Source organism: Nerophis ophidion, linkage group LG04 (assembly GCF_033978795.1).
Source record: "Nerophis ophidion isolate RoL-2023_Sa linkage group LG04, RoL_Noph_v1.0, whole genome shotgun sequence".
NCBI classification, from domain to species: Eukaryota; Metazoa; Chordata; class Actinopteri; order Syngnathiformes; family Syngnathidae; genus Nerophis; species Nerophis ophidion.
In genome coordinates this window covers 1,986,784-2,002,004 of record NC_084614.1, presented here as the reverse complement: position 1 = coordinate 2,002,004, position 15,221 = coordinate 1,986,784, and the positions used below count along the sequence as shown (strand labels likewise).

The 15,221-nt window shown below is 40.5% G+C and overlaps 1 protein-coding gene across 5 annotated transcripts in view; it reads left to right on the top strand.

Moving 5' to 3' along the window:
* Positions 1-15,221, top strand: part of LOC133550699 (protein spire homolog 1-like) — a 73,103-nt gene that overhangs the window by 3,906 nt on the left and 53,976 nt on the right. For all 5 annotated transcript variants that reach the window (XM_061896691.1, XM_061896690.1, XM_061896689.1 and 2 more), the window contains exon 2: positions 1,981-2,012. In XM_061896691.1, coding sequence (XP_061752675.1) covers positions 1,981-2,012 — 32 coding nt within the window. The remainder of the gene's footprint in view (positions 1-1,980; positions 2,013-15,221) is intronic.

Here is a 15,221-nt window from a genome sequence, read left to right as displayed (position 1 = left end):
TGTGACAAAGAAGTTGGGAAAGGCGGAAATAAATACTGATAAAGTTGAGGAATGCTCATCAAACACTTATTAGGAACATTAGGTGTGCAGGCTAATTGGGAACAGGTGGGTGCCATGATTGGCTATAAAAGCATTCACAAACAAGGATGGGGTGAGGGTTACCACTTTGTAAGCAAATTGTCGAACAGTTTTAGAACAACATTTCTCAACGAGCTAATGCAAGGAATTTAGGGATTTTACCATCTACGGTCTGTAAAATCATCAAAAGGTTCTGAGAATCTGGAGAAATCACTGCATGTAAGCAATGATATTACGGACCTTTGACCCCTCACGCTGTACTGCATCAAAAACCGACATCAGTGTGTAAAGGATATCACCGCATGGGCTCTGGAACACTTCAGAAAACCACTGTCACTAAATACAGTTGATCGCTCAATCTGTAAGTGCAAGTTAAAACTCTACTATGCAAAGTGAAAGTCATTTATCAACAACACCCAGGAACGCCGCCAGCTTCTCTGGGCCCGAGCTCATCTAAGATGGACTGATGCAAAGTGGTAATGTGTTCTGTGGTCTGACGAGTCCACATTTCAAATTATATTTGGAAACTGTGGACGTGGTGTCCTCCGGACCAAAGAGTAAAATAACCATCCGGATTGTTATAAGCTCAAAGTGTAAAAGCCAGCATGTGTGATGGTATGGGGGTGTATTAGTGCCCAAGGCATGGGTAACTTACACATCTGTGAAGGCACCATTAATCCTGAAAGGTACATACAGCTTTTGGAGCAACATATGCTGTCATCTAAGCAACGTTATCATGGACGCCCCTGCTTATTTCAGCAAGACAATTCCAAGCCACGTGTTAAAACAGCGTGGCTTCATAGTAAAAGAGTGCGGGTACTTTCCTGGCCCGCCTGCAGTCCAGACATGTCTCCCATGGAAAATGTGTGGCGCATTATGAAGTGTGAAATAGGACAGCGGAGACCCCGAACTGTTGAAGGACTGAAGCTCTACATAAAACAAGAATGGGAAAGAATTCCACTTTCAAAGCTTCAACAATTAGTTTCCTCAGTTCCCAAACCTTTATTGAGTGTTGTTAAAAGAAAAGGTGATGTAACACAGTGGTGAACATGCCCTTTCCCAACTACTTTGGCACGTGTTGCAGCCATGAAATTCTAAGTTAATTATTATTTGCAAAAAAAATAAAGTTTATGAGTTTGAACATGAAATATGTTGTCTTTGTAGCATATTCAACTGAATATGGCTTGAAAAGGATTTGCAAATCATTGTATTCTGTTTATATTTACATCTAACACCATTTCCCAACTCATATGGAAACGGGGTTTGTATATGTGTGTGTGTGTGTATGTATATATATATACTGTATATATATATATGTATATATATATATAGAATATAATAGATATGTGTATACACATATATACATACAGTATATACACACACACATACATACAGTAGTATAGTACTTGTAGTTTTAATACTAATAATAGTGTACTCCTTGTAGCAATGTAGTTATAATACTGTAGTTTTAGTACCAATAGTAGTGTACGTCTTGTAGTAATGTACTTGTAATACTGTAGTTGTTGTACTAATAGTCGTGTACTTCTTGTAGCAATGTAGTTATAGTTGTGTTGTACAGGTGTCAGTTGGTGTATTTGATGGGCCAAAATCAATCAGTCAATCAATCAATGTTTATTTATATAGCCCTAAATCACAAGTGTCTCAAAGGGCTGCAAAAAGAGTACTTTCCTGAAAGTAGATAGATTGATAGATATTGATTCTTTCAGGAGAGTTCCTTCAGGAAAATTAAAGAAGATAGCAGTAATAGAATAGTATAAGTAGAAGATGTATAAGTACATCCAAGTACTCAGTGATGACAAATGATCACCAAATCTTTTTAAGAGTCAAACTTACTGAGTAAATACTTTTTACTCATTTATCTTCCTTGTTTGGTCTTTGCAGAGAAATACCCATCAGCTTCCACGTCATTACAGGTGAGTCACACACACACACACACACACACACACACACACACACACACACACACACACTCACAAGGTCACACTTTCACAAGAAATAGTTAGAATTTGAGCAGTATTATAATAAAAGTCCTCATTTTACTCAACACAAGTCAAAATTGTACAAGAAAAACTGAATATTTGTGCAATATTATGATAAAAGTTGGAATTTTTCTCAATAACAGTTGGAATTTTACAAGAGAGCCTAAAATGTTGGCAATTTTATGGAAAGAGTCGTCTTTTTACGCGACAAAAGTAACAATTTAATAAGAAAACTTGCAAAGTTTGGCAATATTATATTAATAATCTGAAGTCAAAGTCATCATTTTACTAAAAGAAAATTCAGTTTTACAAGAACAACAAAAAATTGGCAACATTATAATAAAAGTCAGACTTTGATAAGACAAATGTCACCATTTTGCATTAAAAAGTATTAATTTGACATGAAAAAGTAATCATTTTAGGAGAAAACATTGCAATATTACAGAAACAGAAAGAATATGAGTAATTGTTCCCAATTTTATAAGAAAAAGTCCACACTTTGTGAGAAAAAGATTGATTTTACTTCATTGATTTGTATTAATTTATTTAGTTGGTAATTGTTTTTTAATCATTATTTACTTACAGTTATGACAATAAATGAGGTGACAGACTAGTGCAAATGGTGTGGAATGATGCATAGAACCACATGGAATGATGCATAGAACCACATGGAATGATGCATAGAACCACATGGAATGATGCATAGAACCACATGGAATGATGCATAGAACCACATGGAATGATGCATAGAACCACATGGAATGATGCATAGAACCACATGGAATGATGCATAGAACCACATGGAATGATGCATAGAACCACATGGAATGATGCATAGAACCACATGGAATGATGCATAGAACCACATGGAATGATGCATAGACCACATGGAATGATGCATAGAACCACATGGAATGATGCATAGACCACATGGAATGATGCATAGAACCACATGGAATGATGCATAGAACCACATGGAATGATGCATAGAACCACATGGAATGATGCATAGACCACATGGAATGATGCATAGAACCACATGGAATGATGCATAGAACCACATGGAATGATGCATAGAACCACATGGAATGATGCATGGACCACATGGAATGATGCATAGAACCACATGGAATGATGCATAGAACCACATGGAATGATGCATAGACCACATGGAATGATGCATAGAACCACATGGAATGATGCATAGAACCACATGGAATGATCCATAGAACCACCTGGAATGATGCATAGAACCACATGGAATGATGCATAGACCACATGGAATGATGCATAGAACCACATGGAATGATGCATAGAACCACATGGAATGATGCATAGAACCACATGGAATGATGCATAGAACCACATGGAATGATGCATAGAACCACATGGAATGATGCATAGACCACATGGAATGATGCATAGAACCACATGGAATGATGCATAGACCCACATGGAATGATGCATAGAACCACATGGAATGATGCATAGAACCACATGGAATGATGCATAGAACCACATGGAATGATGCATAGACCACATGGAATGATGCATAGAACCACATGGAATGATGCATAGAACCACATGGAATGATGCATAGACCACATGGAATGATGCATAGAACCACATGGAATGATGCATAGAACCACATGGAATGATGCATAGAACCACATGGAATGATGCATAGACCACATGGAATGATGCATAGAACCACATGGAATGATGCATAGAACCACATGGAATGATGCATAGAACCACATGGAATGATGCATAGACCACATGGAATGATGCATAGAACCACATGGAATGATGCATAGAACCACATGGAATGATGCATAGAACCACATGGAATGATGCATAGAACCACATGGAATGATGCATAGACTACATGGAATGATGCATAGAACCACATGGAATGATGCATAGAACCACATGGAATGATGCATAGAACCACATGGAATGATGCATAGAACCACATGGAATGATGCATAGACCACATGGAATGATGCATACAACCACATGGAATGATGCATAGAACCACGTGGAATGATGCATAGACCACATGGAATGATGCATAGAACCACATGGAATGATGCATAGAACCACATGGAATGATGCATAGACCACATGGAATGATGCATAGAACCACATGGAATGATGCATAGACCACATGGAATGATGCATAGAACCACATGGAATGATGCATAGAACCACATGGAATGATGCATAGAACCACATGGAATGATGCACAGACCACATGGAATGATGCATAGAACCACATGGAATGATGCATAGAACCACATGGAATGATGCATAGAACCACATGGAATGATGCCTAGTACCACATGGAATGATGCATAGACCACATGGAATGATGCCTAGTACCACATGGAATGATGCATAGAACCACATGGTTTGACACAATCATTTATCTGACGGACCACCTTAAATGATGTGAAAGGAGATGGGTCCAGGGACCAGAGAGCAGGCCCATCAACATGTTTTAGTTATTATTATCAGGGACCGAATGTCCCTTTGGGACAGAGGACCCTATTGTATTTCTAAGGTTTTATTATTATTATACTGCCGCCTCTTTGAGCTGTAATTTGACCCCCTTAACATGCTTCAAAACTCACCAAATTAAAACACACATCAGGATTGGTGAAAATTGCAATCTAATCAAAGAACCAAAACCCAAAACTCAAAATTGCGCTCTAGCGCCCACTAGGAAAAAACACAGACACAACTGCTTGTAACTTCCGTTAGGAATGTCGTAGAGACATGAAACAAAAAACTTCTATGTAGGTCTCACATAGACCTATATTTCATTCACTGACCTCCTTCAGCAAAAATCAACAGAATGTTGGCAAAAAACCCTTCAAAACAAAAGTTTCCTAAAAACAGTAAATTTTGCCTCTGTGAGCTATAATTTCACCCCCTTAAAATGCTTCAAAACTCACCAAACTGGACACTCACATCAGGACTGGCGAAAATTGCGACCTAATAAAAAAAAAAACAACAACCCAAAACTCAAAATTGCGCTGTAGCGCCCCCTAGGAATAAAACACAGACAAAACTGCTCCTAGGAAGAAAACACAGGAAAACAAATGCTTGTAACTTCCGGTAGGAATGTTGTAGAGACATGAAACAAAAACTTCTATGCAGGTCTCACTTAGACCTACATTTCATTCATTTCCATGCTTCAGCAAAAATCAGCAGGAATTTGGCAATTACCCTTCAAAACAAAAGTTTTTTTCAAACATTATCTCCTCTGAGCGAGTTTGTTGTGTCGGCTTCAAACTCGCACAGGAAAGAGATCGAACCCTTCTGATTAAAGGTTGATGAAAGAGTTTTTCTATCTGCTCCGGTTTTGATTTTACGAGCCTTCAAAGAACTGCTGCGCTGATGCTGCTGCGCTGCTGCCGTCTCAAGATGGCCGCTATTATTATTATTATTATTATTATTATTATTGTTATTACTACTCATAGAACAATAACTTCTAACCCCAAAATGTCCTCTGGTGTGTCCCTCTTCCTTTATATATGATCTATGACGGCACCTTAAACACTTCATTATGAGCATAACACCTGGAGACACCTTGTTGTGTGTGTGTGTGTGTGTGTGTGTGTGTGTGTGTGTGTGTGTGTGTGTGTGTGTGTGTGTGTGTGTGTGTGTGTGTGTGTGTGTGTGTGTGTAACATATAACTAGCAGCACAACTTCAACAGCTTTTCGTGTTTACCCTCTCATCATGTGATAACTGACGTGCCGCGTTCCGGACTGAATTTACACACCTTCATCTGACACACACACACACACACACACACACACACACACACACACACACACACACACACACACACACACACACACACACACACCCGCTCCAATGCTGAAGCTGAACTGAAAGGCTGAAGGAATGTAGAATGAATGTAGGAATGGTTTGAATGTTGAAATGGTTTAAATGTCAACGAGCTAACACTGAACTGGAACACTGGTGGAAATGTTTGGAAGCTTTTAAAAGAGTTTAAAAGTCAAACATGGTTTGAAAGTGGAAAGGCTGAATCTAGAAATGCTAAATGTTAGTCTGGTTAGACATGTTAGCAGCCTTCCAAGAGGGTACACACTAACAGAATGCAGAAACATTTCATCTAAACGTATACCACAGTGGTTCTTCACCTTGTTGGAGGTACTGAACCCCACCAGTTTCTTCTGTGCATCCACCAAACCCTTTAGTGAAAAATAAAATGTTTTTCAAATTCAAAACAAAGTTATATGATCTTTTACTGGTGCACAACCGTGCATGAACATCACCTTGTTCAAAGAACTAAACCAACAGAGTGCATGAACTCTAACAAATGACACACCTGCACATCAGTTTGGGTTCTGCTGGGGCCGTATCGCTAATATGCTGATAGGGAGAAGTTTTTATGTACAGCATGTTAGCATGCTGATGTTAACATGCTAACATTTCAGCAAACTTCTTACTTTTCAACCTAATAATCATCAATCAATCAATCAATCAATGTTTACTTATATAGCCCTAAATCACTAGTGTCTCAAAGGGCTGCACAAACCACCACGACATCCTCGGTAGGCCCACATAAGGGCAAGGAAAAACTCACACCCAGTGGGACGTCGGTGACAATGATGACTATGAGAACCTTAGAGAGGAGGAAAGCAATGGATGTCGAGCGGGTCTAACATGATACTGTGAAAGTTCAATCCATAATGGATCCAACACAGTCGCGAGAGTCCAGTCCAAAGCGGATCCAACACAGCAGCGAGAGTCCCGTTCATAGCGGAGCCAGCAGGAAACCATCCCAAGCGGAGGCGGACCAGCAGCGCAGAGATGTCCCCAGCCGATACACAGGCGAGCAGTACATGGCCACCGGATCGGACCGGACCCCCTCCACACGGGAGAGTGGGACATAGAAGAAAAAGAAAAGAAACGGCAGATCAACTCGTCTAAAAAGGGAGTCTATTTAAAGGCTAGAGTATACAAATGAGTTTTAAGGTGAGACTTAAATGCTTCTACTGAGGTGGCATCGCAAACTGTTACCGGGAGGGTATTCCAGAGTACTGGAGCCCGAACGGAAAATGCTGTATAGCCCGCAGACTTTTTTTGGGCTTTGGGAATCACTAATAAGCCGGAGTCCTTTGAACGCAGATTTCTTGCCGGGACATATGGTACAATACAATCGGCAAGATAAGATGGAGCTAGACCGTGTAGTATTTTATACGTAAGTAGTAAAACCTTAAAGTCACATCTTAAGTGCACAGGAAGCCAGTGCAGGTGAGCCAGTATAGGTATATATGTATGTATATATGTATATAAAGGTATATACAGTATAGGTATATATGTATGTATATATGTATATAAAGGTATATACAGTATATATGTATGTATATATGTATATAAAGGTATATACAGTATATATGTATGTATATATGTATATAAAGGTATATACAGTATAGGTATATATGTATGTATATATGTATATAAAGGTATATACAGTACAGGTATGTATGTATGTATATATGTATATAAAGGTATATACAGTACAGGTATATATGTATGTATATATGTATATAAAGGTATATACAGTATAGGTATATATGTATGTATATATGTATATAAAGGTATATACAGTATAGGTATATATGTATGTATATATGTATATAAAGGTATATACAGTATAGGTATATATGTATGTATATATGTATATAAAGGTATATACAGTATAGGTATATATGTATGTATATATGTATATAAAGGTATATACAGTATAGGTATATATGTATGTATATATGTATATAAAGGTATATACAGTACAGGCGTAATGTGATCAAACTTTCTTGTTCTTGTCAAAAGTCTAGCAGCCGCATTTTGTACCAACTGTAATCTTTTAATGCTAGACATGGGGAGACCCCAAAATAATACGTTACAGTAGTCGAGGCGAGACGTAACAAACGCATGGATAATGATCTCAGCGTCTTTAGTGGACAGAATGGAGCCAATTTTAGCGATGTTACGGAGATGAAAGAAGGCCGTTTTAGTAACGCTTTTAATGTGTGCCTCAAAGGAGAGAGTTGGGTCGAAGATAATACCCAGATTCTTTACCGTGTCGCCTTGTTTAATTGTTTGGTTGTCAAATGTTAGAGTTGTATTATTAAATAGAGTTCGGTGTCTAGCAGGACCGATAATCAGCATTTCCGTTTTTTTGGCGTTGAGTTGCAAAAAGTTAGCGGACATCCATTGTTTAATTTCATTAAGACACGCCTCCAGCTGACTACAATCCGGCGTGTTGGTCAGCTTTAGGGGCATGTAGAGTTGGGTGTCATCAGCATAACAGTGAAAGCTAACACCGTATTTGCGTATGATGTCACCTAGCGGCAGCATGTAGATGCTGAAGAGTGCAGGGCCAAGGACCTGGGGAACTCCACACGTTACCTTAATCATGGACTCCAGTTCTTGGCGCCATCTTAGTAATGTGCTAGCCCTCCACCTGTTGCATGCTAAGGTTAGCATGTGAACGTTAGCGTGTGAACATTAGCACCCTTATATTTTATGATAGAATTTTAGCTAAATTCGTACTTCAGAACCTAATAATCGTGGATTTCGGCACTTAGCGCCATCTTAGAAGTATGCTAGCCCTTCACCTGTTAGCACGTAAACGTTAGCACTATAACAGTTTATGGTAACATTTTAGATAATATTGTACGTTTTAACCTAATTATCATAGATTTCATTACTTGGTGTCATCTTAGAAGTATGTTTGCTGTTCCCCTGTTAGCATGCTAATGTAAACATCTTGCTAAAGTCTTAGCTAGCTTGTAATTTTCAACCAAATAAACATAGATTTTGTTACTTGGTTCCATCTGGGAAGTATACTATCGGTTTCCCTGTTAGCATGTTAACTTTGTATGCTAGCATTTTAGCTAATGTTATACCAGTGGTTCTTAACCAGGGTTCGATCAAACCCTAGGGGTTCGGCGAGTTGGCCTCAGGGGTTCGGTGGAGCTGTCACGCCAAATTTCTTCTCCCTACAAAAACTTTCCCCCCCATTTAGTTCTGGGGTCATGATTAATAAGACGTTTTGTTAACGCTATATTATAAAAATATAACGCTATATTATAAAAATACAGGCGTTTTGTTAACGCTATATTATAAAAAAATTAAAAAAACAATTTACAAACACAAGCTATGGGATGACATAAGAGGAAACGTGACCCCGGAAGTAAATGTGTCATCCCATAGCTTGTGTTTGTAAATTGTTTTTAAATTTTTTATATAATATAGCGTTAACAAAACGTCTGTATTTTTATAATATAGCGTTATATTTTTATAATATAGCGTTAACAAAACGTCTGTATTAATCATGACCCCGGAAGTAAATGGGGGGGAAGGTTTTTGTAGGGGGGAAGAAATTTGGCGTGACAGCTCCACCGAACCCCTGAGGCCAACTCACCGAACCCCTAGGGTTCGATCAAACCCTGGTTAAAAACCACTGGTATAACATTAGCTAAAATGCTAGCATACAAAGTTAACATGCTAACAGGGAAACCGATAGTATACTTCCCAGATGGAACCAAGTAACAAAATCTGTTTCTTTGGTTGAAAATTACAAGCTAGCTAAGATTTTAGCTAAGATGTTTACATTAGCATGCTAACAGGGGAACAGCAAACATACTTTTAAGATGACACCAAGTAATGAAATCTATGATGATTAGGTTAAAACGTACAATATTATCTAAAATGTTACCATAAACTGTTATAGTGCTAACGTTTATGTGCTAACAGGTGAAGGGCTAGCATACTTCTAAAATGGCGCTAAGTGCCGAAATCCACGATTATTAGGTTTTGAAGTACGAAATTAGCTAAAATTCTATCATAAATTATAAGGGTGCTAATGTTCACACGCTAACATTCACATGCTAACATTAGCATGCAACTGGTGGAGGGCTAGCACACTATTAAGATGGCGCCAAGAACTGGAGTCCATGATTATTAGGTTGAAAAGTAAGAAGTTTGCTAAAATGCTAGCATATAATGTTAGCATGCTAACATCAGCATGGTAACAGGGGACACATACTTCTAAGATGGCATCAAGTAACGAAATATATGATAATTAGGTTAAAACGTACAAAGTTGTCTGAAATGGTAACATAAAACGTTAGCGTGCTAACGTTTACATGCTAACATTAACATGCTAACAGATGGAGGGCCAGCATATATATCTACGATGGCGCCAAGTGCCGGAATCCATGCTTATTAGGTCATAAGGAACTAAATTAGCTAAAATTGTATCTTAAAACTTTAGCGTGCTAACACTCACATGTTAACGTTCACACGCTAACATTAGCATGCAACAGGTGGAGGGCTAGCGTTAAGTACCAGATTCTATGATTACTAGGTTGAAAAGTAGGAAATTGGCTAAAATGTTAGCATGCTAACATCAGCATGGTAACAGAGAAGCATGCTTCTAAGATGGCAGTCAGCGAAATTCTAAGTTGGTGTCAATTAACGAAATCCGTGATTATTAGGTTAAAAATTACATAAGCTACAATTCTTGCAAAATACAGTAGCATGTTAATGATAGCATACTAAAATTAGCATGCTAACAGAGGAATATGTCTAAGATGGCGCCAAGTAACAAAACCAATGATTGTTTGGTTAAAAAGTACAACATTTGTTAAAGTGCCAGCAAAAAAACATTAGCTTGCTAACGTCAGCAAGTTAACTTGCTAAAAGGGGAACGATTAGCATATTTGTAAGATGCTTTAAAGTAACAAAATCCAAGAAATCCACAGCTGTAGAGTCTTTAGCACGGTGACGTCACAACTTAGTGATGCGGGCCAGGAAACAATTGACTATTATGTTGAGTTTGCACTATCAGTGGGAATCCTGTGTGGAACACACAAGTGGCTCACTCTGTCAGGTCTATGTTAGCGCTTGACTCAGTCATTCTGTCAGGTCTGTGTTAGCGCTTGACTCAGTCATTCTGTCAGGTCTATGTTAGCGCTTGACTCAGTCATTCTGTCAGGTCTATGTTAGCGCTTGACTCAGTCATTCTGTCAGGTCTATGTTAGCGCTTGACTCAGTCATTCTGTCAGGTCTGTGTTAGCGCTTGACTCAGTCATTCTGTCAGGTCTATGTTAGCGCTTGACTCAGTCATTCTGTCAGGTCTATGTTAGCGCTTGACTCAGTCATTCTGTCAGGTCTATGTTAGCGCTTGACTCATTCATTCTGTTAGCGCTTGACTCAGTCATTCTGTCAGGTCTGTGTTAGCGCTTGACTCAGTCATTCTGTCAGGTCTGTGTTAGCGCTTGACTCAGTCATTCTGTCAGGTCTATGTTAGCGCTTGACTCAGTCATTCTGTCAGGTCTATGTTAGCGCTTGACTCAGTCATTCTGTCAGGTCTATGTTAGCGCTTGACTCATTCATTCTGTTAGCGCTTGACTCAGTCATTCTGTCAGGTCTGTGTTAGCGCTTGACTCAGTCATTCTGTCAGGTCTGTGTTAGCGCTTGACTCAGTCATTCTGTCAGGTCTATGTTAGCGCTTGACTCAGTCATTCTGTCAGGTCTGTGTTAGCGCTTGACTCAGTCATTCTGTCAGGTCTGTGTTAGCGCTTGACTCAGTCATTCTGTCAGGTCTATGTTAGCGCTTGACTCAGTCATTCTGTCAGGTCTATGTTAGCGCTTGACTCAGTCATTCTGTCAGGTCTATGTTAGCGCTTGACTCATTCATTCTGTTAGCGCTTGACTCAGTCATTCTGTCAGGTCTGTGTTAGCGCTTGACTCAGTCATTCTGTCAGGTCTGTGTTAGCGCTTGACTCAGTCATTCTGTCAGGTCTATGTTAGCGCTAGACTCAGTCATTCTGTCAGGTCTATGTTAGCGCTTGACTCAGTCATTCTGTCAGGTCTATGTTAGCGCTTGACTCAGTCATTCTGTCAGGTCTATGTTAGCGCTTGACTCAGTCATTCTGTCAGGTCTATGTTAGCGCTTGACTCAGTCATTCTGTTAGCGCTTGACTCAGTCATTCTGTCAGGTCTGTGTTAGCGCTTGACTCAGTCATTCTGTCAGGTCTGTGTTAGCGCTTGACTCAGTCATTCTGTCAGGTCTATGTTAGCGCTTGACTCAGTCATTCTGTCAGGTCTATGTTAGCGCTTGACTCAGTCATTCTGTCAGGTCTATGTTAGCGCTTGACTCAGTCATTCTGTCAGGTCTATGTTAGCGCTTGACTCAGTCATTCTGTTAGCGCTTGACTCAGTCATTCTGTTAGCGCTTGACTCAGTCATTCTGTCAGGTCTGTGTTAGCGCTTGACTCAGTCATTCTGTCAGGTCTATGTTAGCGCTTGACTCAGTCATTCTGTCAGGTCTATGTTAGCGCTTGACTCAGTCATTCTGTCAGGTCTATGTTAGCGCTTGACTCAGTCATTCTGTTAGCGCTTGACTCAGTCATTCTGTCAGGTCTGTGTTAGCGCTTGACTCAGTCATTCTGTCAGGTCTGTGTTAGCGCTTGACTCAGTCATTCTGTCAGGTCTATGTTAGCGCTTGACTCAGTCATTCTGTCAGGTCTATGTTAGCGCTTGACTCAGTCATTCTGTCAGGTCTATGTTAGCGCTTGACTCAGTCATTCTGTTAGCGCTTGACTCAGTCATTCTGTTAGCGCTTGACTCAGTCATTCTGTTAGCGCTTGACTCAGTCATTCTGTCAGGTCTGTGTTAGCGCTTGACTCAGTCATTCTGTCAGGTCTATGTTAGCGCTTGACTCAGTCATTCTGTCAGGTCTATGTTAGCGCTTGACTCAGTCATTCTGTCAGGTCTATGTTAGCGCTTGACTCAGTCATTCTGTTAGCGCTTGACTCAGTCATTCTGTTAGCGCTTGACTCAGTCATTCTGTTAGCGCTTGACTCAGTCATTCTGTCAGGTCTGTGTTAGCGCTTGACTCAGTCATTCTGTCAGGTCTATGTTAGCGCTTGACTCAGTCATTCTGTCAGGTCTATGTTAGCGCTTGACTCAGTCATTCTGTCAGGTCTATGTTAGCGCTTGACTCAGTCATTCTGTCAGGTCTATGTTAGCGCTTGACTCAGTCATTCTGTTAGCGCTTGACTCAGTCATTCTGTCAGGTCTGTGTTAGCGCTTGACTCAGTCATTCTGTCAGGTCTGTGTTAGCGCTTGACTCAGTCATTCTGTCAGGTCTATGTTAGCGCTTGACTCAGTCATTCTGTCAGGTCTATGTTAGCGCTTGACTCAGTCATTCTGTCAGGTCTATGTTAGCGCTTGACTCAGTCATTCTGTTAGCGCTTGACTCAGTCATTCTGTTAGCGCTTGACTCAGTCATTCTGTTAGCGCTTGACTCAGTCATTCTGTCAGGTCTGTGTTAGCGCTTGACTCAGTCATTCTGTCAGGTCTATGTTAGCGCTTGACTCAGTCATTCTGTCAGGTCTATGTTAGCGCTTGACTCAGTCATTCTGTCAGGTCTATGTTAGCGCTTGACTCAGTCATTCTGTTAGCGCTTGACTCAGTCATTCTGTCAGGTCTGTGTTAGCGCTTGACTCAGTCATTCTGTCAGGTCTGTGTTAGCGCTTGACTCAGTCATTCTGTCAGGTCTATGTTAGCGCTTGACTCAGTCATTCTGTCAGGTCTATGTTAGCGCTTGACTCAGTCATTCTGTCAGGTCTATGTTAGCGCTTGACTCAGTCATTCTGTTAGCGCTTGACTCAGTCATTCTGTTAGCGCTTGACTCAGTCATTCTGTTAGCGCTTGACTCAGTCATTCTGTCAGGTCTGTGTTAGCGCTTGACTCAGTCATTCTGTCAGGTCTATGTTAGCGCTTGACTCAGTCATTCTGTCAGGTCTATGTTAGCGCTTGACTCAGTCATTCTGTCAGGTCTATGTTAGCGCTTGACTCAGTCATTCTGTTAGCGCTTGACTCAGTCATTCTGTTAGCGCTTGACTCAGTCATTCTGTTAGCGCTTGACTCAGTCATTCTGTCAGGTCTGTGTTAGCGCTTGACTCAGTCATTCTGTCAGGTCTATGTTAGCGCTTGACTCAGTCATTCTGTCAGGTCTATGTTAGCGCTTGACTCAGTCATTCTGTCAGGTCTATGTTAGCGCTTGACTCAGTCATTCTGTTAGCGCTTGACTCAGTCATTCTGTCAGGTCTGTGTTAGCGCTTGACTCAGTCATTCTGTCAGGTCTGTGTTAGCGCTTGACTCAGTCATTCTGTCAGGTCTATGTTAGCGCTTGACTCAGTCATTCTGTCAGGTCTATGTTAGCGCTTGACTCAGTCATTCTGTCAGGTCTATGTTAGCGCTTGACTCAGTCATTCTGTTAGCGCTTGACTCAGTCATTCTGTTAGCGCTTGACTCAGTCATTCTGTTAGCGCTTGACTCAGTCATTCTGTCAGGTCTGTGTTAGCGCTTGACTCAGTCATTCTGTCAGGTCTATGTTAGCGCTTGACTCAGTCATTCTGTCAGGTCTATGTTAGCGCTTGACTCTGTCATTCTGTTAGCGCTTGACTCAGTCATTCTGTCAGGTCTATGTTAGCGCTTGACTCAGTCATTCTGTCAGGTCTATGTTAGCGCTTGACTCAGTCATTCTGTCAGGTCTATGTTAGCGCTTGACTCAGTCATTCTGTTAGCGCTTGACTCAGTCATTCTGTCAGGTCTATGTTAGCGCTTGACTCAGTCATTCTGTTAGCGCTTGACTCAGTCATTCTGTCAGGTCTATGTTAGCGCTTGACTCAGTCATTCTGTCAGGTCTATGTTAGCTCTTGACTCAGTCATTCTGTTAGCGCTTGACTCAGTCATTCTGTCAGGTCTATGTTAGCTCTTGACTCAGTCATTCTGTCAGGTCTGTGTTAGCGCTTGACTCAGTCATTCTGTCAGGTCTGTGTTAGCGCTTGACTCAGTCATTCTGTCAGGTCTATGTTAGCGCTTGACTCAGTCATTCTGTCAGGTCTGTGTTAGCGCTTGACTCAGTCATTCTGTCAGGTCTATGTTAGCTCTTGACTCAGTCATTCTGTCAGGTCTATGTTAGCTCTTGACTCGGTCATTCTGTCAGGTCTATGCTAGCTCTTGACTCAGTCATTCTGTCAGGTCTATGCTAGCTCTTGACTCAGTCATTCTGTCAGGTCTAT